The following is a 25,700-nucleotide window of genomic DNA, read 5'->3' as shown; positions in this document are numbered from 1 at the left end:
AGTGAATACCATGCTACCTCTAAGATACTGATTCTAAGAAAAAGATTTCTTCAACCATTTAAAACATCGATCTTTCAAAAGACATAAAATCTGTACATTTGAGCATTTGCTACTAATAGCACCTGTACAGGTCAATCTTTGGCCTACAAAGGCACAAATAAAAGAATTAAATCAAGTGAAAGCAGGATCCATAAAATTCATAGTTCCTTTCTAAAAAAAGCTTCATCTGGCAGGTAATCACTATCTGCATTTATAACCATATTTTGTACACAGGGCTAAAGAAACCAGGATTACTACTCCAAAAACTTAGGGAAAAAAAAAAAGTCCATTAATTGCCTCCCAACAACCAATATGCTCTTTAACACATGCAGAGCACAAGGGTTTGCAATAAGTATTTGATGCCATTATAACAGCACACATAAAAAGCTGCCCCAAGTTAGCATGCTATTCACAAAAAATTGCTCATTTCATTGTCATGTTAATCTTACAGGTTTAGGGCTGGTATTGTTATTTAAAACCAAGATTATTAGATCACCATGTAAGTGTACCAAACTTGATCCCATGCCATATCCCCCAGAAGTTCCAGTTCATTTATATATATATAATTACCACTCATTAATAAAGTTAAACTAATAGTACATACTGTAAAATGTGTAGTTTTTCCTGGTTGTGGAAGGGACCTTCAACTTTAGAGTCTGCCAACAGCAACAGTAAAGGAATTATTTACGGCCATTAAAATCTCCAAAGTCACTCCAAGATTAAAAGAAGCTTCAGATTACAGGTTCTTTTAATCCAGTCAGATTTCTTCAATTGTCCAACCAAATTATCTAATCACAAAGCCACAAAAGAACAAATGTGCCAAAAAAGGCCATCCTACCAATGCTATTCTACTTTTTATTAAGTTTTTATAGTTTTATTCATATTAACCAAGAAGTATTATAAAATACTGTCACCTTCAGAAATAGTTCCCCCTTTTATGGGTTTTATATCTTTAATAAGACCAATGAGAGCCGGGCGCCTGGGTGGCTCAGTTGGTTGAGCGACTGCCTTTGGCTCAGGTCATGATCCTGGAGTCCCGGGATCGAGTCCCACATCGAGCTCCATGCTTGGCGGGGAGTCTGCTTCTCCCTCTGACCCTCTTCCCTCTCGTGCTCTCTATCTCTCATTCTCTCTCTCTCAAACAAATAAATAAAATCTTTAAAAAAAAAGAAAAGACCAATGAGAGCCAATTTCAAGCACTATGAACCCAATTAATATTACAGCAATAAGATGGCATTAAGTCTGACTGCAATAATTTTAGTAAGCATAAGGATCCTAAGGCTTCCTCAAAGCAGAGTAATAAATAACTCAGTTTCCCTGGCTAGACCAGCCTGTTTACCTTATTAGATAGTATCTTTGTCGGAAGTCGCTCCCGAGCCAACCAAAGAGGTGTAACAGCGATTTACCTTTAGGCAACAGAGTGGTCACTAAAAACCACCCAATAATCTAAAAGGACACCAAAGACTCAGAAAATAAATGAAAATTTACCAGATTTACTCAGATATGGATATAGAGGTTTCAAAGGAATGCCACACACAATCAGAAGCAGTGGATCTCATCACACCCACTATCAGATCACATGCCAAATTTTCCCATTTTTATTACCCTTCCCTCTTCTTCCCTCTCTCCCTCTTATGCAGAGAGCATAAGTTTTAAGACAAATTTCTTTCTATTCATTCAGTTGATGCTGATAGAAAATAATTTGGTAACAGAATGCCTGATTTATTCACGCCTTGTACAATACCTGGAATCATCTGTCACTTCTTCAATAAAGCCTGATTCACATCTGGGACAAATATACTCCTGTAAAAGAAAGGAAGAAATAAATAAAAGTCTTTCATTAGAAAGCTAAGCATACAGTTTCAGAGTAATACGCAGTAAACAAGCAGATGCGAAGAAATGTTACATGTACTTGCTGATTCCAAGGATAGTTTTTTTTATTACACTCTGGCAAATAAAGAATTCCCTAAGAAGTTCGCAGAATGGCTTCCTAAGAAGTTCCCCCCTGGAGATCTCCCACTGAGAGGAAGAATGTCAGATTTTTGTTTTTTAATTTGGGTTGATTTTTTAAAAACTGGAATAAATTCATGATCTATTTTTCTCTTCAAATCTAATGAAAAATCTCCACTAGTTATCAGAACAGTATAAAATTATAAAATTGATGGGTACAACAAAAACTGTTATTTTTTTTACTATATACATGTAGAAGACACAAACTGAATCACAGTATAAATCAATTGGTAGACTAGGAATTTACAATGAAGTTTTACAGTATCTCTAATCTATTTTTTGACTACCAATGGTTCTAAATAAAAGTTAATATTCTCAGGCATTTAACAGAAATATTAATTCAAATAACTGGAACAATTCCATTAAATCAGCTTCTGTTTCCTTCAGTACCACGAATCTTTCTTTTAAATAAGTATCAAGCACTGGCACTGATAAGAAAGAATGTACTTAGAGGCGCCTGGGTGGCTTCGGCTCTGGTCATGGTCCCAGGGTCCTGGGATAGAAGTCGGGCTCCCCGCTCAGCTCAGCGGGGAGTCTGTTTCTCCCTCTGCCCTCCCCCCACTCATGCTCTCTCTTATCAAATAAATAAATAAAATATTAAAGGGGCGCCTGGGTGGCTCAGTCGTTAAGCGTCTGCCTTCGGCTCAGGTCATGGTCCCAGGGTCCTGGGATCAAGCCCTGCATCGGGCTCCCTGCTCAGTGGGAAGCCTGCTCCTCCCTCTCCCACTCCCCCTGCTCGTGCTCCTGCTCTCGCGATCTCTCTCTGTCAAATAAATAAATAAAATCTTTAAAATATATATATATTAAAAAAGAAAAAGAAAGAATACACTTTAAAGGCGACTAGGTGGCTCAGTCAGTTAAGCATCTGACTCTTGATTTCAGCTCAAGTCACGATCCCAGGGTGGTGAGATCAAGCCCCCAGCCAGGCTCCACACTCTGCATGGAGTCTGCTGAGTTTCTCTCCCTCTGCCCTTCCCCCAGCTCATGCACTCGCTCCTGTGCTCTCTCTCAAATAAGTAAATCTTAAAAAAATAATAATAATACACTTTAAAGACTGCCTTATCATATTTTTTTTACCATCCTAAAGTATTTATTTTATTAATCATCCACTTATCATACTTCTTAAAAATATATTTTAACTACCTATTAAAATAGACATTTTCAACTATTTTCTTGCTCCCTGTATTCTCTAAATCCTAAATAAACTTTGTCTTATCAGAAAGTGACGTAAGCCGTATTTGGCTAGTCAAAGACAGTCAGAATGGTAACTTAAATATTCAAATGCTTTCTTAAAAGAGATCTAAAGAGGGGTGCCTGGGTGGCACAGTCAGTTAAGTGTCTGACTCTTGGTCTCAGCTCAGGTCGTGATCTCAGGATCTTGGGATCAAGCCCCAGGGTCAGGGTCCGAGCTCAGCCGGGAGCCTGCTTAAGATTCTCTCTACCAGGGGCACCTGGGTGGCTCAGTTGGTTGGGCATCTGCCTTTGGCTCAGGTCATGATCCCACAGTCGTGGGATTGAGCCCCGAGTCGAGCTCCCTGCTCAGTGGAAAGTCTGCTTCTGACCTCTCCTTCTGCCCTACCGCGCCCCCCCCCCCCCCCCGGCTCGTGCTCTCTGGCGCGCGCTGTCTCACTCGCTCTTGCTGTATCTCAAATAAAATCTTTAAAAAATAAAGGTTCTTAAAAAAAAAAGATTCTCTCTCCCTCTGCCCCTCCCCCTTGCTCTCTCTCTAAAAAAGGAAATAAATAAATCTTTAAAAAAAGAAAACCAGGGGCGCCTGCGTGGCTCAGTCATTAAGCATCTGCCTTCGGCTCAGGTCATGGTCCCAGGGTCCTGGGATGGAGCCCCGCATCCAGCTCCCTGCTCAGTGGGAAGCCTGCTTCTTCCTCTCCCACTCCCCCTGCTTGTGTTCCCTCTCTTGCTGTCTCTCTCTCTGTCACATAAATAAATAAAATTAAAAAAAAAAAGAAAGAAAGAAAGGAGGAGGGGCAAACCAAGGATAATGACCCATATATGTCTGGCACTATGGAAATCTCTCCTCTGCTTCAACATTAACACATCAAATCATCACACTAACCACCCCCCACCAAAATACTGCCAACATATATAGTCCCCACTGTCACAAAGTCTTATCAAAAAAATTCATTAGGTCATTTCTATCATTTCATCTGTAAAAGAGAAGTATAACAAACCTAGGTTAATTACCCAGAATCATTGGAAATTGGAAACTTGTTTGTACCAAACTAAGCTGCTTTCCCCCCGAGGGTCTAAAAGTTTATTGTATAAAACTCTAGTGAAGATACTCAGTAGCAGGTACACTTGAATGAACTGCTTCAGATGTTCCACTGCCTGTTCCATCTAAAAATACCCATAAACAGAAATATTTTTCACCGTTAATCGTCTGAATCAGGAATAACTCCCTAAGTATAGCCTAGGCCTGATGCTTACCCACTTAGAAGAATAGCACAAGAGTGCACTTGTAATATTGAAGACAAAGGGAGGTTTTAATGCATTATTTTCTTTTCCTTCTTAAAATTCAAGGGATCAATTATCAAAATATGTGAGGTTTTAGCAGGACAATGAGCTACAACAAGCCAAGACTTATTTATATTAAGTCCCACACTGAAATGTGCATACTCTTGAACTTTATGCAAATTTGTATCCAATATTTATTCAAGAACATGAACTAGACTTTCTACTTATTTCCTAATTCCCACAGCTTTGCTTTTCTACATGTTCACTATCAGCATCTAAGCAGTTTTTTTATTTTATCTAAAACAGAAGCCTATTTACCCCAAAGATACAAATGTAGAAATCCAAAAGTGATCCCCAATGTTTATAGCAGCAATGTCCACAACAGCCAAACTATAGAAAGAGCCCAGATGTCCATCGACAGATGAATGGATAAAGATGTGACGTATATATATACACAATGGCATGCTACTCAGCCAACAAAAAAATTGAAATCTTGCCATTTGCAATGATGTGGATGGAACTAGAGGGTATTATGCTAAGCAAAATAAGTCAAATCAAGACAATTATCATATGATCTCACTCATATGCGGAATTTAAGAAACAAAACAGAGGATCATAGGAGAAGGGAAGGAAAAATAAAAGACAAAATCAGAGGAGACAAACCATAACAGACTCTTAATCACAGGAAACAAACTAAGGGTTGCTGGAGGGGAGGAGAGTGGGGAGGAGGTAAGGTAACTGGGTGATGGATATTAAGGAGGGCACGTGATGTGATGAGCACTGGGTGTTATGTAAGACTGATGAATCGCTGAACTCTACCTCTGAAACTAATAATACACTGTATGTTAATTAACTGAATTTAAATTTAAAAAAATAAAACAGAAGCCTATTTTCTGTCTTGTCTGACAGTCAAAAACTAAGATCACAATACTTAGTCCTATTCTCTTGTTCATATTCTCTTTGAGTATCACCTCGCAAAACCGTTCAGAAATTCCTAATTGGAAGAATTAGGAACACACACTGTTTGAAACACATCATAGCTCCTAGACCAGAACCCACCACACCCTGAATTTCATGCCAGCTCACATCTGTAGGTCAAAGACACTGCTTTTTTCTAGAGACCTTTTCCATAAATCCCCTATGATCATTTCTTTTCAAACCAAGGTATACTTCATCCCTTTTCAAAAGCATCAAGTGTACCCCAAAACAAAGACAAAAGAACTCTAGAGTTCTGTTTCCAGTTCCAGCATTACCTTCATGGCCTTTGTGAAGACCTATTTCTCCATCTGTAAAACTAGAGCACAAATGCTGTCCTTTTACTTGTCTCCCCCAACTCTACTTCAGGAAAACAAGAAAGTCGCACTCATTCATGTGGCCAACAACTCACTTAAAAGGAAGATGAAAGTTTCCAATTTAAGCATTTTGAACTCGAAAAATCTTAAGTGATTGTCCCCTTGGCTATTAATCAGAAAGAAAACCAGTTTACAAAAAAAAAAAAAAAGGAAAAAAGAAAGAAAGAAAGAACATCCAGCTACATACAGTTTAAGTGTTATACAAAGATACCTATAGAATTTAAATACTGTTTGAAGAGCTGTGATTCAGTTCCAGGCCAAAAGAACTGCTTTTATGGTCTCACTCCCTAAGAATAGTAACATACAACCTTCATCATTTTGTTCCTTCATTCCAGGTCATGACTGAACATTGACAGTATCAGGGACTCCAAACAGAAGAGTATAATCAACCAACCTTCTTCAGCACATTGTGAAACAAGGCAGAAAGTTAGGTCACATGGGACCAAACATTACTTGATACAAGCTTGATCAGATGAATAAGCAGCCAAATTTTCTAAGGAAAAAAAAAAAAGACTAAACTACAAAAATTATCAGAGAATAAGTTAACTTCATGTAACACAATATAGCCAGAACTGATTTAGTTACCATGTTCTGTGCTTGCTCCCACTAAAGGCAGCAAGGACAACAACCCAGTGGCACAGATATAAAATGGTAAATGATACAAAAAGTTTGCCTTTAGCTCTGATGTGTTCCACCGGTTTGGAAGAAAACTTTTATCTTCTTGCATTCAGCTGAGGCTGACAGAATCTTCTTACATAAACTGACAACATTCATTCTCCCAGAAAACATATCTGAAGCTCTCCATTCCAAAAAAAGCATGCTTGGTAGGGAAAGAAAAATAACTTGGGATTAAAAGTCACTGAAATCATGTACAAAGTATATGTTTTAATGAAATCACTTACGGAAGTAAAGGCTCATAAAACAAACTTCTCTGAATATCCTAATCTTAGGTACTTAGCCTCGAAATAAGAACTGAACAATGTTTCAGAAGAGCCTAAGTGGTTAAAAGTAGTGAATCTGTAAACAAAACTGGACTGGAAGCACAGAGAAACAAACCAACTGGGAAGTCACACTTCATCAATGAAATAGGGCCTGGAACATAAAGTTTTCAACAAATTGTAGATTCTAATAAACTCCTCTGAGCAATTTTAATGTGGAGCATTTCTTAAACCATGTTCCACAAGATATTAAATCAGTGGTCTGTTAAAAAGAAAAATCTGGAAAAGGTTGGATTAAACAATATTATTAAGTATGTTGCTTTACTGAATGATTTTTCAGAACCATTAATATGCCATTCTGTGTGGTAAAAGGGGAAATGGAGGAATGGAGACAAGAAGATTTAGTATGTAGCATTCTACCATGATTCTGAATTCATAGTTAAGTCTCCTGGCACACAGTTTTGAGAAACACCGATTTAGACTGATCTCCTGATTTTTAGATTCCATAAAGCAGTTCAATTTTAAAGCTTTTATTTATTTAAGTAATCTCTACATCCAACATGGGGCTCAAATTCATGACCCCAAGGTCAAGAGCCACATGCTCTTCCGACTGAGCCAGCCAGGCACCCCAAAGCAGTTCAATTTTAAAATTTAAAAATTAAGAACCCACACAAGATTGTCAACTTTTCTATTCTGCCAAGTAAAAACTTTTTTTTTTTTTTAAAGCATCAACACTATCACCGTCATTTCATTTTAAAAGTATCAGTTTAGGGATGCCTGGGTGGCTCAGTCGGGTAAGCATCTGCCTTGGCTCAGGTCATGATCCCAGGGCCCTGGGATGGAGTCATCCATCAGCAGCCTGCTTCTCCCTCTGCCAGCCACTCCCCCTGCTTGTGGGCTCTCTCTCGCTCTCTCTCTCTCTCACAAATAAATAAAACAAAAAATATATATATCAGTTTAAAACCAAAAAGGTAGGAATAAAGAAGACCTTTAGATTACATTAAGTAACAGTCTTTTAAATAAAATAATTTATCACCATTCTCCTTTCTATCATGTGCCCACGAGAGCAATCCCTGAACCTCTGATGTATACCTCTTCATCTAAATACAATGGTACAGACATTCCATCAATGAGATAAGAGAACTTTACAAATACGATCTAATTCACTTCAGGGACTCTCAGGTCAGTAAAGATTACATACAAACTGATCAGAGTAGTCATTGAGCTTTACAAAGTAAGAAAATAATGAGTTAAGTGAAGAACTTTAAAAATTAAAAGAAACAAAGACTTTATAAGAATAGCCCTGGGGGTGCCTGGGTGGCTCAGTCGTTAAGCGGCCTTCTTTAGCTCAGGTCATGACCCCAGGGTCCTGGGATTGAGGACCACATCAGGGTCCCTGCTTGGCAGGAAGCCTGCTTCTCCCTCTCCCACTCCCCCTGCTTGTGTTCCCTCTCTCGCTGTGTCTCTCTCTGTCAAATAAATAATAAAATCTTAAAAAAAAGAATAGCCCTGAAAATCAAATTATCCCAGGCCAAATTTACCTGTCACAGAATCCCAAGTCTTCAAAAAATGAGGTTTTACTTTATTCAATCAACATTACCAGCATTAAGAGTGTACTGTTTTGTTTCATTTAACAAAAGAAAATCTCAGCATTGCTTTATATTATAATGTCCTCAATCTTAGTATTTTCAAGATTGTTCATTATCATAAAACAAGATAATATACTTTGTAACTTATAAAGGAGATTCATTTCAGAAGTAAAATCTATATCCCAGTAAGATTTGGGGGGGGGGGATTCAGTGGGTATGACATGATCTATGTGGGAAAACTACAGAACAAAATTCCTTCATACAAAATCCAAAAATATCCAAAAGCTCAAAATCACAAACCAACAGGAATAAACACAACTGCCTCATTTTACAGAGGAGGAAAACTAAGGCCCTTGAAAGATTCAGTAATGGGGCACCTGGGTGGCTCAATTGGTTAAGCGTCTGCCTTCCGCTCAGGTCTTGATCCCAGGGTCCTGGGAACCAGCCCTGCTTCTCCCACTCCCTCTCCCTCTGCAGCTCCTCCTGCTTGTGCACTCTCTCTCTCTCTCTCTCTCTCTCTGTCAAATAAACAAATAAAATCTTAAAAAAAGAAAGAAAAAAATTGCTTAAAAAAAAGATTCAGTAATTTGTTTAAAGATTTAAATGAGACTTTTTCCCCCACAGTGCTATAGTACTATTTACATATAATAAATAAAAACACATGTAGAAAGGTCTGATAACAGTTGCAAAAGGAGGGCTAATGGTTAGTTCTACAGCTTACAGCCTGTTTGTTTATTCTGAAAGCCCTATCCTTTTAAACAGCTCTTAGACCTACAATGGGCAAAAATACATTTGCTCTAATACTAAGATAATCATTATTTTACTCTTCAAACAGAAAGTCCAAAGGAGGGGGAAATATTTAAATCCTAATTCCACTACTCATTTATCCCAACCTTTTATGATCTCCTTACTTCTTGACATAGTCTTCCTAGTACAGCTCCTAAAATACAGTAGGCACCAATAGTTCTTGAATGAATGCAAACAGAGCACTGTTATTACTAAATGATCTAATGCCTATATATTTTGATATCATCAAACACAAACCAATTTCTAAGCAGTATACTTCACAGTGTATAAGTGTAACCTCAAAGAAAATATCCAGACTTAGGGCACCTGGCTGGCTCAGTCGTTAAGTGTCTGCCTTTGGCTCTCAGGTCTTGATCCCCAAGGAAGCCCCGCATCCGGCTCCCTGCTCAACGGGAAGCCTGCTTCTCCCTCTCCCACTCCCCCTGCTTGTGTTCCCTCTCTTGCTGTGTCTCTCTGTCAAATAAATAAATAAAATCTTTTAAAAAAAGAAGAAGAAGAAGAAAATATCCAGACTCAATTATACTCAGGAAGAGAAACAGACATACTTCTGGACCCTTTTATTTTATAGCAATAATGTTACAGGCTGAGACAGACCTATCCACTGAACTTATTAAAAACCTTGGGAACTCGGGCGCCTGGGTGGCTCAGTCATTAAGCGTCTGCCTTCGGCTCAGGTCATGATCCCAGGGTCCTGGGATCGAGCCCTACATCGGACTCCCTGCTCAGCGGGAAGCCTGCTTCTCCCTCTCCCACTCTCCCTGCTTGTGTTCCCTCTCTCACTGTGTCTCTGTCAAATGCATAAATAAAATCTTAAAAAAAAAAAACCTTGGGAACTCTCAATCTGTTCATCTAATACTGACTGTATGTTAAAAAGAATGCCAGCATAATATTAAAACAAGTCTCCCTCATTGAATCAGCACCTACATTTGGCACAGAATAAATACACCAGTAATTTTAGTGAATGATAAGATTGAAAAATTTAGGGAATTCAACACTTTTATGATTCTCACTTATTAACATTACTTTCAACCACTTTTTAATCTAAAATATGCAAATTAAGACTAGCAGTGAAAATTAATTTGCTGGATTTTTTTGTTATTGAACAAAAGTAACTGTACCATTATAAATAACTTTTCACACTACATCAGCAACTGAAATTAACAGCAATTTTTTCAAACCAACAGGCTTAACATACAAAATTTCCATTCCTCAACCTAACTTAACTGGGAACACTAATGCCTCTGAAGATTCAATAGTGACCATATTACAAGATCAAACCTAACAGCTGGCACTGGAGATTACAATCAAAGAACCAACAATTAAGTGTGAGAATAAAGTACCTCATACCACCACTTAAATTACAGAAGATTCACCAGAAGCAGCTAAGTTCCATTCAAGAAATTCAGTTACAAATGATTACTTTGCTTAAAAAGCCACTGAGGTGTGGGGCGCCTGGGTGGCTCAGTCAGTTAAGCATCTGACTTGTCTCAGGTCCTGATCTCAGGGTCCTCCCCGCTCAGCAGGGAGTCGGCTCGTGTGCGTGTGTGTGTGTGTGTGTGTGTGTGTGCGCGCGCGTGTGTGTCTGTGTGCGTGCGCGCGCACGCGCTCTCTCTCTCATTAAACAATAAATTTTAAAAGCGAATCAGCTGTTCAGATGGAGAGCAGGTAACTATGAAAAGCTCTTCTACTTATAAGCTGTCAGATATACAAACAAAGCTACATTCAAAAAAACAAGAGGCTCAACTCTGGCCCCTAACTAATGATAAGTGGTCCATCAGACCCCTGCTTTGAGCCAAACTTTTATTCAGTAATCTACAGGTTTGTGCTCTGTTTTAGGGTGTTTTATGAACACTAGTACCCCCATGATTTTCAACATGTATAAAAGCAGAAAGTGGTAAGAAGAAAAGGCCTACAGTTAAATTCCTTCACTCAACAAATAATGAATGAATGAATACTATGCACCAGGCACCATTCTAACCACTGATGAAGTAAGTAGCAATAATAAGAGTGGTGAGGAAATAAATTTAAAGGTATACAGGAGGAATTGTCTAAAAGAAAAGTAAAACAAATCTAAAGGACAAACTCCGAATCTTTCAACATGTGGAAAGTATTGCACTAACGTAGGAAATAATAAGAGAAAAGAAGAGTAAATGATAAAATGGGAAAATGTTTTCCTGTATAACTAGAAGGCATTCTTAATGAAGAAAATACAATCATCTAGGGGACATTCTGGATATCCACTGGGACATTTTGGATATCTGTTGAACTGTTTTGGCTATCACAGCAATTTAAAAATGCTACTGATATTTAATGGAAAGAGGCAGGAATACATACGAAATTGCAGCACAAATAAATGTTTCTATTCTCAAATGTCATATGGATAGTTAAGTAGATTAAAAAACACCTTTATCAAAGCCTAGGTCCTACCTTCATTCTATATATAAACACCAAGTCTTTCTGCACAATTTTAATCTACACTAACTGTCCAGAAAAACAACTACTGAGTAAAAAAAAATAAAATTATACTTTATTTGTACCTTTTCCAAAAATTGTTCACCATTCTGATGGTTTGCTTCTCATGGCATTAAAGTTGCAAATACCGTTATAACAGTCTACTCAGGTAGCTGTTACATAAATGTTTGGTGCCAATATCTACTACATTATACATGCAGTATAATATGTTATGGACAACTGAGTATTTACAGACTGAAATGTGTATCATTTTGTCATGAATTATTTTTTTATTTATTCTTTATCTTACACCTACAGAATTATTTTATTTAAAAAAAACTATGTGTAGGAAAGTTGTGCTATGTGAATTTCATTTCATTAAAAGGAACATTTCAAAACATTTATCATAAAAAGAAGACACTGGGTCTAATTAGGTCTGAGAGGCTAGAAGATCAGCATCAATATAGGATACCTGGAGGTCTCAGTTAATCCAGAAAAAGGCATTAAAGGACATGTAACTATGGGATTTTCTCCTTATTTTGATAACATAAATTCTAAGCATGGTGAAAAGCAAACATGATGAAACCTTTAATGGAAGATGGTTCTCTAGATTTAAAGTCTGTTCAAATCTAAACATTATCAAGGAAAATGACAAAGAGGTAAATATAGGATAACTTGTCTATAAGAACTTCTCTGTGACACTTGCTGAAATTGTCAAGGAGAGAGATTACCTACCTTAACAGATTTTCAATAAAAACAAAACTAAGTGGCCTATTTGGGAAAAGAGGCTGGACAATCTATTTAACATACAAGAAAAGTGTGCTTGGCTAAAAATCATGAGAACCAATTCACTTCTGTTTGATACACATGCACCTCGACACCTCAAAGGAATTTTGACTTGCTAACAATTGAACTTAAAAGAAGAATTAAAAAAAAATTTCAGAATCTAACCTAAACTTCTGCACATGAAACTATAAGAACTACCTAAAATGTTTCTACTATGGCAAAGGTCCTATTTCTCCACCAAGTAAGTATTTGCTCGTTCCTACACTACCTTTTAATCCAAGACTACATAGCTCCATTTCTCTGAATGCTCATTCAGGCTTCCAAGAGGTATACCTCAATATTACTTTACAATAGTATATACTAAGGTAAACAGAGAGGGTCAGGTGACTCAGCTCTAAACACCTGAAGTATCAGAACAAGGATTAATAATTCAATTCACCCTCTCAGCCAAGAGTTTAAAGAAACTGAAAGTTTAAACACAAAATCTCCTGAGTTCATGACACTTCTAAGAGAGCTGTAAGAGAAAGAGAGAAAGTAAAACCTGACTAATGCTAAGATGAACTATAAAGAAACTAAGTTAGGCTTGTTGTCTGCTTTTTGCCTTGTTTTCAAACTGGAATTTCCAGATGTCTTACTAAGTTACAAGTGGTGTTACTACCTCAATTAATTCCCAAATGACAAAAAATTTGGATACTATTCTTTTAGAAGTTGCCCTACAGTGTGTAACTTGAGAGGAGTGATCCAATTCCTCTGGTCTCAGTAACCACAAGGAGAGAAAATGACCCTAACAGATACAGCTATAATGGAATATCAGCCACTAAGTACTGTTCTAAATAATCCCTCCCATCAGGGCTTTGGCTAAAATTATATGGTCTCAATTATCTTACTGAAAATTCTCATCAGTATCCCAAAATTAGAAATCAAAGCCACATCAGAACAAAACCTTATACACCACGGATACAAGAGGACAATCTCTTTATCCTTCTACACCAGGGTTCTTCAACCTCAGCTCTCTTACCATTTTGGGCCCAATAATTCTTTGTTGTGGGGAGCTATCCTGTGTATTGTAGCATGTTAGCAGCATCCCTGGCCCCTGCCCACAAGATGCCAGGAACAACTCTCCCCCTCTACCCCCTGCAATCGGAACAACCAAAAATGACTACAGACATTACCAAAGGTTCTCCTGGGGAAGAACACTGCTTCCAGCTGAGAACCACTGTTTTACACTATCTCCTTTATTGCTTATTATTAGGCTGTGAAGAGATTAAAAAAAAAGCATCCACAGGCTTATTCTTAGACCCCTTCTAATCTGACTATAGAGAATTAGAAGCAATCCACATCTTCTTTCCTCTTCTAGTAAGATAGATGGTGAAAGACCTTAGCATCTCCTCCCTGAATGTATGTAAAGGTCACAAAAAGCCAAGTAAACATAAAGAAACACAAAGTGTTAGCATTCAGTTGGTACTTCCCAAAAAAGTACAAGGGATTTTATCTGCAATGAGTTTAAGATTTTTGTTCTTCTTCATACTGAAAAAAATCCCCAAACAATGAATCATGGAACACTACATCAAAAACTAATGATGTAATGTATGGTGATTAACATAACAATAAAAATTTAAAGATTAAAAAAAAAAATCCCCAAAATTTCCCCAGTATATACATGTCTATTTATCAGTAGAATTTCAAGGCCAGAACTAGCCTTCTACTTATAAGAAGACGTATTTTTTATTCCTAGATCCTGGCAAGAAATATATTTACTGACACCATATATTCAAACTTCACACGGTAGTACCTATATTTTGTACCACTGGAACCATTCTGATAAAGATCTCACAACACTTACGCCACTGCTTTTAAATATAACTCATCACATCATTCAAGCAGTATCTAATAAGCAACTGCTACAGTACCAGATAGATGCTAATCAAGCAGACTTTTTAGCTGTTGAGTCACCAATAGGAGAATATATCTAATAAGAAAAACCTCTCCAACCCAGCTCAAAACACTAAATTCCTTCCCCAAGTTCAATAAACTACTAACATTACTTGGACACTGCTCTGTCATCTTTCTATGAATCATGCAACTTAAAAAGCAAGGTCAGTAAGCTTAGAGTTTTAAGAATCACAAAATCTTTAAGAAATGTACTTAAAAAAATTTTTTTAATTAAAAAAAATGAGATGTACTTTTTAGCTACTCTTATTATGGGATAGTTAGAAAGTTTTCCTGTATTTGGGGCACCTGGGTGGCTCAGCTGGTTAAGCGTCTGACTCCTGGTTTTGGCTCAGGTCATGATCTCAGGGTCTTGGGATCCAACCAGCCCTACCTCAGCCTCTCCAATGAGAGTCTCTGCCTCTCCCTCTGCCCCTCCACCCATTTGCAAGTGCGTTCTCTCTCTCTCTCTCTCAAATAAATAAACTCTTTTTTTAAAAAAAGGTTTCCTGTATTAGAGTCATTACAAGCATAGCACAATGATAAGTACTTGTATAGCACCTGGTGAAGTACCAAAGCAGATAACATTACTGATTGACAAGGAGGACATTTTATTAGATCAAAGGTGATATAATAAGGAGATGTGAGAGAGAGAGAGAGAGAGAGAGAGAGAGAGAGACAAGCCTGTTAGTTCCTTCAGGCAAGAGTCTCAGAGGTGAGTAATTATCTTGGCAGTCCTTAATTAGACAGGTCTCTTGTCCGGATTTGGATACTCTGATCTCCATAAAACACTTAAGAATCACCCTAGTCTCATCAACATTAAAAGTAGTTTGCTCTGCATATGATTTATCTCACCCATTTAATGAATACTCTACCAGATGCAATCTCAGGTAAAATTCTCTGGCCTTGATTTAAAAGGGGGGTAGGGTAGTGTGGGGATGGAATGACACCTTTACATCGCATGACACAGCCTTCTATGGTACTACTCAGTCATCCCTCAATGTAGCATAGGATCTCCAGCAGTCTTGGCTTCACATTGTCTCTCAATAGGACAGTCAGGTGAGGTAGAAGCTTCTGCTGTGTTTTGAAAATAATTTTAAGTTACCCAAAAATACACAATGCCATTTACCCAACACATGTAAACTTGAAACCCTAAGGGTTTTAAAGATTATAATCAAATTCTCTTATTTTAAAATTCAAATTTTACTAAAACGATTTTCACTGTAAATTGGAAAACACTTTTCAGAAATTCCTAAATCAGGGGCGCCTGGGTGGCTCAGTCGGTTAAGCGGCTGCCTTCCGCTCAGGTCATGGTCCTGGGGTCCTGGGATGGAGCCCCGCGTCGGGTTCCCTGCTGAGCAGAGAGCCTGCTTCTCCCTCTCTGCCTGCCTCTCTGCTTACTTGTGCTATCTCGCTGTCAAATAAATAAAATAAAATAAAAAAAAAAGAAATTCCTAAATCAATAGCCACTTCTAGAATACAGATTCTTTTTTTTTTTTTTAGATTTCTATGTATTTGAGAGAAAGAGAGAGCGCTGGGGGGAGGGGGGGCAGACTCCCTGCTGAGCAGGGAGCTAACACAGGGCTCAATCCCAGGACCCCGAGATCATGACCTGAGCCGAAGGCAGATGCTTAACCGACTGAGCCACCCAGGCACCCCAAAAGAGATTCTTTTCTGATGTCTAATGATAACAGTACCACTGAATGTATTTTCATTCTAAAATTATCTTGATTTCTCCTCATTTCTTTGTATCTTTCTAAATGAACCTTTTGTTCTCTTATCTAGGAGGATCCAAACTAAAGACACACAAAGTTAAAATGGATGGATCAGGATTAGCAGTAAGATGTGTTATTTCACCAAATTAATTCAACTGAATTTGGCTTAACCTACATAGCATTAGGCATATTCCATTCTCTCTCAGACGTTATAACCAAAATTATTTCTTTTAATACAGACATTAAAGTTAGTTGGGCCCGTGAATCTTTCAGAGTAGTAGGACTGACAGGAAAAACAATAAACAAAACCTAAGGGGAGTTTCAAGGCTGAACCACTGGGTAAGCTATTGCTATTACCTGCTCACACTTCCGAATGTATCAATAAGTGCTACACCCTAGATATTGGGGAAGGGAGAAGAAATAAGATTTCCAAAACCCTGCAACTTAACCCCACTGAACACCATTATGATTCTACAGGAGGAATAAACCGGCAAGAAATGAGATGGCTCTGAAGCGAGCAGTCCTTCCCACCGACTGGGTCAAGAAACCCACCTAGTAAAAAAGCTCATTAAAAGCTGACAGTAAACTCAATACTTCACCTCTGGTTTTGAGAGAGAACAGCACTCAGGAATGACCATTCTTGTGATCCAACTAGCACAAGAGGAAGCACCCTTTTGAGATGCAAATTAAATCAACACAAAGACAAAAGTTTATTCCAGATAACCCGGGTCTGGCTACCCTCAAAAAAACATTTGGTTTCCAATCACATTCATCCAATTCAAGAAACAATGCATGCCTACTTATGCTGAGTACTTATAGTGAAGGAATCTCAAGTTCACATAAAAAAATTACTTTTATAAAACTCTTCAATGTTCTCCTATATATTTGAAAATCATATTACTGACTTACCAGTGTTCAGTCGGTTTTTCAGTAGCAGAGTCAGATTTGTACAAACCAGATACTTATCTGATCTGATCATTCTTACAACCAACATGTTCAAGGTGACAGCTTAGGTTTAAAGATCCATGAAAAAAGATGAAATCACTGGCTCATGCATGAATCAAAACTATAACCCTGACCTCACTGCACCTTTTCCTAGAAATGCATGACAACAAAGATTTACTAAATGTTCCTTCCTTCTCTTTTCTACAGTCTATGCTATTCTCCTCAATCTGAATTCTACCTATCCTTCAAAACTCAATTTAAATCCTATCAACTGTCACTTCCCTGACTTCCCATCACCAATGCTATCGTATGCCCCTCTCACTGAATTCTAAACCACATACTATCCACCCTCATTCACCTATGTTGTTACTTTTTCCATGTTTGTCTTGTCTTTCCAATAGAATAGTGAGGTCCTGAAGGGCAGGACTTCGGTATTGCCTCCAGAACATTCAGCTGAGAACTTTGTATGTATGCAGAAAGTATTCAATTTACACATCAGGCATGACAGATAATAAATGAGACTAAAAGGGTCAAGAACTTCTCCTCCAGGCATCAAACAAAGGCTTATAAAAACACCTACCAACTCTTTCAACCTAACCCTTTTCAAGAGCACGAAGTGGGGACTTGAGATGTTAAGAGAAGATATAATAAGTTCTGGGAAGTGAGACTGTTTTCTCACTCTTAAAGGCAGTGAAAAGCACTTAAAGATCAGAACACTGCAATGTTCAACGGGGCATCACATTCAGCGTGGCATTGGTCACACACATACTGGCTGAATTCCAGACTCCCTCTCTGTGGTTAGAGACTTCTGGAGGCTCTGGTATCCGCTGGCAAAAAACAAAAACAAAAACAAAAAAACCAAGGCACCTGCTCTTCTTAGCACTGAAATATAGCAAAAGGCATGCACACACACACAGAGCTGAATCAGCAAGCAAAAGTAAAATAGCACATAGATGAAACTATGACCCTGGAGGGTGTGGGGCAAACAGAGGAAAGAAAATGCCATAAAATCCTGAAAAAAACACAACTTTGGGGTGAAAAGGCTAAAATACCCTTGAGACACTTAATCACTAGACTCCATTTGTGTTTCTAAAGAACAAGACATGCATGCAGACACACTTTAGGAGGATTTCTCACAGACTGTATCTGAGACAGTAAATAACGGAGGTGGAGTTATGTAGCCACCCTGTCTTAAGGTTGAGCCTGGATATTTCCAAGGAAAAGAACAACCATAACTAATTCTCAAGATGGTTGGCCGAGGGTAGATTTACAATTCACCCTTGTGGGTCTCCCTGCAGTAGCTTATAACCCGACCCATAAAGCTGGGTTTGGAGTGTTGTAGTTGGCGAGCCTGCTGCAGAAGCACATTCTTCACAACCATAGCACCACCTCTCCAGGAGCTAACAGACAATCGGGCAGAAACTGGTAAAAAACCAATTTTATGTCAAAGGATGCAGTCCCCAGCATTCTGTCCTGGATCTTTTTATTAAGTGAAGAGACAGAATCGGGGAAGGGGCGGGGAAGGGAGGTGATGCTAAAGACACTGGCAGCAGGACAACCAAAATAACCGAGTTGCAACAATATGTCCTGCCTTCTTCCTAAAGCCATTTCCTTCAATAGTGACAGGGAGCATAGGCAGTCTGCAAGTCATTAGTATACTTGTTTTCACTTTCACAAGAGCGTTGGAAACCACTGAAGAGCAAAATCCTCCTCGCCTCCCCAGTTACCTGCCACCCCTCTCTTTCTCTTCGTGCTTTCTTCCTTCCTTCCTTCCCTAGAGACAACAGAATAGGGACAATCTTCAGCAATCCGCTATTTGGCTCCACTGGGGATGGGGGAGGGGGATCTGGTTAAAAGTGGAAAAGGCCACAGAGAAAAATGAGAAGCAACTGCAGAAAGAGTACCGAGAGGGGGAAAGAGAGGTCAACGTGGGAAGGAGACAAGGTGAAGGAGTGAAAGAAAACTGAGGGGAGAGTTGTCAGAGAACTTGCTAAGAAAGACAGAAAGATGGAGGGGAACAGGTAGAGGGCAGAGAGGGAGTGAGGGGCAGGTGGAACATCCGAGGGGGAAACGGGCCGGGCAGGAGTTCCGGAGCCAGGGCCGGGACGCCCGGGATTTGGGGCCAGCAACCAGAAAACAGTGAGCAGAGGGTATTTGCGAGACTGGTGTCAGAGAAATCAGGGTTGTGCGACAAGCTGAAGACCCATTCGGGGACTTCGGGGCGAAGGATCCACGCGGATGCCCAAGCGCAGAGGGTACGGGGCTCTTACCGGTAGTTTGGGGCTGACCTCGCCCTTGCAAAAGTGGCAGAAAAACCGGTGCGCGGCGACAGCAGCGCCTGCGCCCGCCCCGGCCGCCGAGGCCTCCGCCATCTTTCTCTTCCGCCGCGGCTGTCCGAGAGGGCAGCGGCCCGTCCCTTGCCAGGCCGCTACCTCCCGGCTGCGGTCGCCGCCTCCACCGCCGCCGCTTCCTCAGTGCGGCCGGCCGCTCCAGAGCCCGCGTCGGTCACGTGAGTCCGCCAGGCCCAGCGAGCCGGCAGCTCGGACGGCGACCCCGCGGCCCGCCTCCCAGCACCAAAGAGGCGCAGGAAGGAGAGTCCGCCCGCCGCAGCCCGCCCGCCGGCTCCTCAGACAGCGGCTCGCAGGTCCTCCAGCCTTCCAGCGAGAAGAAAGAAAGAGCGTCACCGGAAACCACCGAAACTCTGGGGTAGAGCGGCATGCGTTGTTCCCCTTTCCCTCCTCCTGGCTGTCCGTCCTCCTGCGAGGAAGGGCCGTGGGCTCCCCCTCCGCCCCGGCGGCCAGCGGGAGCCGCAAGCAGCAGCCGTGGACAGCTCGGCGGCGTTAGATTGCATTGACCCAGAGGTTAGTGGAAAAAGCTCCCTGGACGAAGCGGCTCTGTCTCTGAACGAGGGTACCAAGTCTGGAACGGGGACCAGCGTGAAGGGAGTGAAGAGCCAGGAGCTAAGTTCCTTGGAAGTCCTTTTCCGGGATGGCACAGGGTCTGGGGATGCTGCCCCAAAGACGTGTGGCTGGGAATATTGAGCTGAGAGGCAAAGACTCGGCCTCTGGGGATTTGGGAGAATAAATGAACAACCCAATAAGGAAGTAATTATACTGTAATAGTCACTATGTCTGTTTCTGTTTGTGTCTACTTTGTTAAGGAGTAGAAATTTTAGAATTAAATACTGCCCTTCAGACAACATACTTCATCTCCTATTTGAAACACCCAGTTGAGAAGCTTTCCTTTACCTCATTTTCTTTTTCTAAGTTGTCATTTTCTTTATGGACTGGGAATGACACTACCTGTTCATTCCCAAAGGGCTGTGAACAGTGGCCTTAATTCTTCCGATCAATGAAGTATAGAATCTAAAGTCCGTGACATCGCAAAACCATCTACACCCAATTTTTAAGGAAAATTAGGATCACATATAATATCATGAAGGTAAATTTGACATATAGGCTTCCAGTCTTTTTTTCTATGCATACATATTTTTCTTTTTTGTTTTTCATAATGGAATTTTCCTCTACATTTTGCTTTCTAACCCGCTTCTTTCACTTAATGAACAATTTTCTGGGCTCAGACGTATTATACTTTGTTTTAAATGCTGGCTAGTATTCCATTGTATGGGTATGCCAGCATTTATTGAATTAACTCCTTATTGTTAGACATTAGGTTGTTCCCAGTATATCAGTATAATGAGAATAACAGTGACATTTTTATTATTTTCTTGAGACAGAGTATCCAAAACGAAAGTTTTTTAATATGTCATGTCAAAATTGCCCTCCAGAAAGTACATGAATTTACACTCAGCAGCTCAACTTCCACCATAAGAGAAAAACTTTCCATCAAATGGCCTTTATTTCCCCCTAGCTCTGAGACTCCTCGGTACAATGACTCAAGCAGAAATTAAACTTTGCTCTTTGTTGTTGCAAGAGCATTTTGGAGAGATTGTAGAAAAAATTGGAGTCCACCTAATCAGAACTGGCAGCCAGCCACTGAGAGTAATTGCCCACGACACAGGAACATCGCTGGATCAGGTATGTGTGGATGACATTAATTCGCTTTCATTCTTTTTCATTTTTTTTTAAGATTTTATTTATTTTGGGGCACCTGGGTGGCTCAGTCATTAAGCGTCTGCCTTGGCCTCAGGTCATGATCCCAGGGTTCTGGGATTGAGCCTCACATCAGGCTCCCTGCTCAGCGGGGAGCCTGCTTCTCCCTCTCCCACTCCCTCTGCTTGTGTTCCCTCTCTCGCTGTGTCTCTCTCTCTGTCAAATAAAATCTTAAAAAAAAAAAAAAGATTTTATTTATTTGAGAGAGAGAAGGGGAGTGAGAGGGAGAAGCAGACTCCCCTCTGACCAGAGAGCCCGATGTGGGACTCAGTCCCAGGACCCTGAGATCATGACCTGAGCCGAAGACAGATGCTTAACTGACTGAGCCACCCAGGCATCCCAAATTTGCTTTCATTCTTTTACCTACCTTTGAATATTGTTCCTCCCCACACCACCAAATAAAAAAGGAAGAAAGTCTGCCCTAGGAACAGAACAGTGTTATGGGGGCGGGGTGCTTGGGGGGCGGATGAGATGTAGGCCTTAAGGTTCTGCTTCTCAAGGTATTCCTGGTTCATCATGGCTTCTTAGGCAAATCTTTGCTCCTATTATGCCACACCTCGTTTATTCATAAGAAGTCTATTAATCTCAGTGCTACCTTTAAGGAATGAGAATAATGGAGGGGAAGTACATTGTGCTTTGGGGTTTTTGTTTTGTTTTGTTTTGTTTTGTTTTTAGAGAGCACACACACACACACACACACACACACATACACCCGCAAGGGTGAAGGAGGGGCTGAGGGAGAGGCAGAATCTTAAGCAGGTTCCACACCCAGCCTTGCCGGTTGTGGAAGCTCAATCTCAAAACCCTGAGATCATGACCTGATTCGAAATCAAGAGTCAGATGCTTAACCCAACTGAGCCACCCAGGTGCCCCACGTTGTACTTTGAATGATCAGAGGATAAATGAGCATCACAGGGAGGAATCTTACTGATTTCTTCCATTGACATGTGATTCTTAATAACTTATCCAATGGAGGGAGGGAAGAAGCATGGAGATCCTTAGCCAGCCATCTCCTAATACTTAGTAAATTGTTAGACAAAAATGAGCTGTGTCTTCAGATCTTTCCTCTTTCTTTTGGGTCCTGTCTAGGTGAAAAAAGCCCTTTGTGTGCTCATCCAACATAACCTGGTGATATATCAAGTGCACAAACGTGGTGTAGTGGAGTATGAAGCCCAGTGCAGCCGGGTGTTGCGAATGCTTAGGTATCCCCGGTACATCTATACTGCCAAAACACTGTATAGTGACACTGGAGAGCTCATTGTGGAGGAGCTGCTATTAAATGGCAAAATGACAATGTCAGCTGTTGTGAAGAAAGTGGCAGACCGACTCACAGAGACTATGGAGGGTCAGTACTGTATCCACAGCTGTTAGCAAAAGCATAGATTGGCTGGCTATAGGACTGGACCCTCAGCTAACTTAGGCCATCTCATCTGCCTCTTTCCTCCTGTTGTACAGATGGCAAGACCATGGACTATGCTGAGGTATCAAACACATTTGTGCGACTAGCAGACACACACTTTGTACAGCGTTGCCCCTGGGTGCCTGCCACTGAGAATTCAGACCCGGGGCCACCACCACCTGCCCCCATTCTTGTTATCAGTGAAAAGGACATGTACCTGGTTCCTAAACTGAGCTTGATTGGTAAGGAATTTTGACCCCTGGGACTGTGGATTCTTCCTCAATGATTGTTAAATAAATGAATCAATCAAGCAGTTACCATGAATTTACCCTGTGCTAGATACTGTGGTGTAAAATGATGGAAAAAAAAAAAAGTCCCTGAACTTTTGGGGCTTAAATCTAATGTAATCTAATTAACTTACATTAATCAAATAACCACAAAGATATATAACTAATAAACTGATTAGTACTATGAAGGAAAAGTATGAGGTGGGTTTTTTTTTCTTTTAAGATATTCTTTCTTTATTCATGAGAGGCAGGTAGGGGGAGGCAGAGGAGCACCATGGGGGACCCTGGGATCAGAACCTGAGCTGAAGGCAGACGCCTAACTGACTGAGCCACCCAGGCACCTGAAAAGTATGAGATGTTATTAAAATATATAACAGGGGACCAGATTTATCAGGGTTTAGAGCACATGCTTCTTTGAGAAAGTGGCATTTAAGCTAAGATTTGAAACAGAGGTAGGAACTAACCAGTGAAGTAATGTATGAAGGGGTACAGAGGATAAACATTTTTGGCAAAAGGAATAGTGTGCAGTGAGAAAAAAATAGGATATTTGGGGAAGTAAATATGGGTCAGTGTAGTTAAGGCATGGTGAGGGAAGAGAGCCATACAATAAGGATAGAAAGGCAGGGGCTAGATCATGCAAGACCTCATACAGCATCTGTTCTTTATCCTAAGAGCAAAGGAAAACCACTAAAGGATTTAAAGGATGTGACATGATCTAATTTGCATTTTTAAAAGATTTTTTTGCTTGCAGAAAGGATGGGGCAAAGGTAAAATGTAGACAAACCCAGTGAAAAATTAGATACAGAAAGGGTGAAGGAGACAGGGGTACCAAGAATGACTGTGTGTCTGACTTGCATGTTGGGGAGGATGATGGTCCCATTCACTGAAAGGAAGCATTTGGAGCAGGAGCAGTTTGAGGGAGAAAGATTAGAACTTTCTTTTTTGAATATGTTGAGCTTCAAATGATTTCATCATTGCCTTGGAATTTCTTGTAGCTCCTCGGCAACTTTAACCTAGAGGCAGCTGGAGATGTCTTAGGATGGAGGGACACCTGCTCTGAGGTTCAGTGATTTCCTGTCTTCATATGAGATGTAACCTAGCTGTTCATCTGTTTTATTTGGCAGGGAAAGGTAAAAGGAGAAGATCATCTGATGAAGATGCTGCTGGGGAGCCCAAAGCCAAGAGACCAAAATATGGCACAGATAACAAAGAGGTAATGGGACTAGGAGTCCTCACCCTGAGGCGAGGCAGAAAGAGCACTAAGATAACAAGGCCCAAGAGAGTTTACAAGGTTGAGAAGTAGTAGGATTATGAACTTCATTAAATATTGACCAAGAAAAAACAAAGTGTGAACTCCATTGCTGTCTCCCTTCTCAGGCTTAACTTACTTCAGTCATTGGACAGACGTAATGGCTTATGCCAAAAAAAAAGGCCTTCTGTTTTCTCTCTCTGAAATAAGAGGCAAGGTCATGTGCTGAGAGCAAGAAGAGAGGGGTAAGTGGGAGACTTAAGGATACTGGAGAAGAGTTCAGATAAAGATTAGAAGCGAGTTTAGAGAATCTGAAGTTGGGTATTGTGAATTTGTCTTGGCAAGGCACTAATCCACATGATTGAATGATTTTTTTTCTACCCCATGTAGTTGCTACTGAATAAGAAAAGAATAAGATTTAATTGTTAAATCCAGGCTCCTCACCAGAAAACTCACCATATTCACTGTATCTAAATGTTTCTCTCTAATCCTTTTCCCCTCCCCAGCCCATTCCAGATGATGGGATTTATTGGCAGGCCAACCTTGACAGATTCCACCAGCACTTCCGTGACCAAGCCATTGTCAGCGCAGTTGCCAACAGGATGGACCAGGTGATATCTAAGTGGGTGGGATGGTGGCCTGAATCAGGAACATTCACTTATTTGCCAGATGTGGCCATTGGCATATAGCCAGAGCCAGCCAGCAGAGTGAATTCTGAATTGCAGTTCACTTTTCAAACCCAGACCAGCAGCGAGGTCGTGCGGACCATGCTTCGGATGAGTGAGATTACCACTCCCTCTACTGACCCCTTCACCCAGCCACTGTCTTCCAATGAGGTGATTTTCATGTTCGTGTACTACTTTTCTGACAGACTGTTGGATATTTTAATTCTTATACACAGAGCCTGGGTTTAGGTTGAGGTCTGAGCCTTTGAAAGAGTTTTTATTATTTGAGGTGGGACAGGGATTCTCTTCAGATGGTAGGTACTGAAATATTTGGTCTCTGGGGATCCATCCTTTAAGAACCTAAACCAAAAAAGTGCTCAACATCGCTTGGCATCAGGGAAATCCAAATCAAAACCTCAATGAGATAGCACCTCACACCAGTCAGAATGGCTAAAATTAACAAGTCAGGAAATGACAGATGTTGGCGGGGATGGGGAGAAAGGGGAACCCTCCTACACTGTTGGTGGGAATGCAAGCTGGTGCAGCCATTCTGGAAAACAGTATGGAGGTTCTTCAAAAAGTTGAAAATAGAGCTACCATGCGATCCAGCCATTGCACTACTGGGTATTTACCACAAAGATACAAATGTAGGGATCCGAAGGGGTACATGCGCCCCGATGTTCATAGCAGCAATGTCCACAATAGCCAAACTGTGGAAAGAGCCAAGATGTCCATCGACAGATGAATGGATAAAGAAGATGTGGTGTATATATATACAATGGAATATTATGCAGCCATCAAAAAGAATGAAATCTTGCCATTTGCAACGACGTGGATAGAACTGGAAGGTATTATGCTGAGAGAAATAAGTCAGTCAGAGAAAGACATGTATCCTATGACCTCACTAGTATGAGGAATTCTTAATCTCAGGAAACAAACTGAGGGTTGCTGGAGT

At 40.4% G+C, this 25,700-nt stretch overlaps 2 protein-coding genes across 4 annotated transcripts in view; one reads left to right on the top strand and one right to left on the bottom strand.

The window, feature by feature from the left end:
* RNF115 (ring finger protein 115) overlaps window positions 1-19,620 on the bottom strand; it is a 65,074-nt gene extending 45,454 nt beyond the window's left edge. Inside the window, exons 1-2 of the mRNA XM_025858460.2 lie at window positions 19,304-19,620; window positions 1,784-1,842 (exon numbers count right to left, since the gene is read on the bottom strand). Of these exons, the coding sequence (XP_025714245.1) occupies window positions 1,784-1,842; window positions 19,304-19,405 (161 nt within the window). The 5' untranslated portion in view covers window positions 19,406-19,620. The remainder of the gene's footprint in view (window positions 1-1,783; window positions 1,843-19,303) is intronic.
* A 125-nt stretch (window positions 19,621-19,745) lies between these two features.
* Window positions 19,746-25,700, top strand: part of POLR3C (RNA polymerase III subunit C) — an 11,257-nt gene continuing 5,302 nt past the window's right edge. Inside the window, exons 1-7 of one of the 3 annotated variants that reach the window (XM_025858458.2) lie at window positions 19,746-19,894; window positions 20,904-21,070; window positions 22,235-22,490; window positions 22,601-22,786; window positions 23,956-24,044; window positions 24,587-24,691; window positions 24,806-24,916. In XM_025858458.2, coding sequence (XP_025714243.1) covers window positions 20,924-21,070; window positions 22,235-22,490; window positions 22,601-22,786; window positions 23,956-24,044; window positions 24,587-24,691; window positions 24,806-24,916 — 894 coding nt within the window. In that variant the 5' untranslated portion in view covers window positions 19,746-19,894; window positions 20,904-20,923. The other 2 variants (XM_025858459.2, XM_073889890.1) reach the window with 2 other exon arrangements.

Source organism: Callorhinus ursinus, unplaced genomic scaffold (assembly GCF_003265705.2).
Source record: "Callorhinus ursinus isolate GAN/ISIS: 27379988/994484 unplaced genomic scaffold, GSC_fseal_2.0 scaffold121, whole genome shotgun sequence".
Taxonomy (NCBI): Eukaryota; Metazoa; Chordata; class Mammalia; order Carnivora; family Otariidae; genus Callorhinus; species Callorhinus ursinus.
This window is presented reverse-complemented; position numbering and strand designations above follow the sequence as displayed.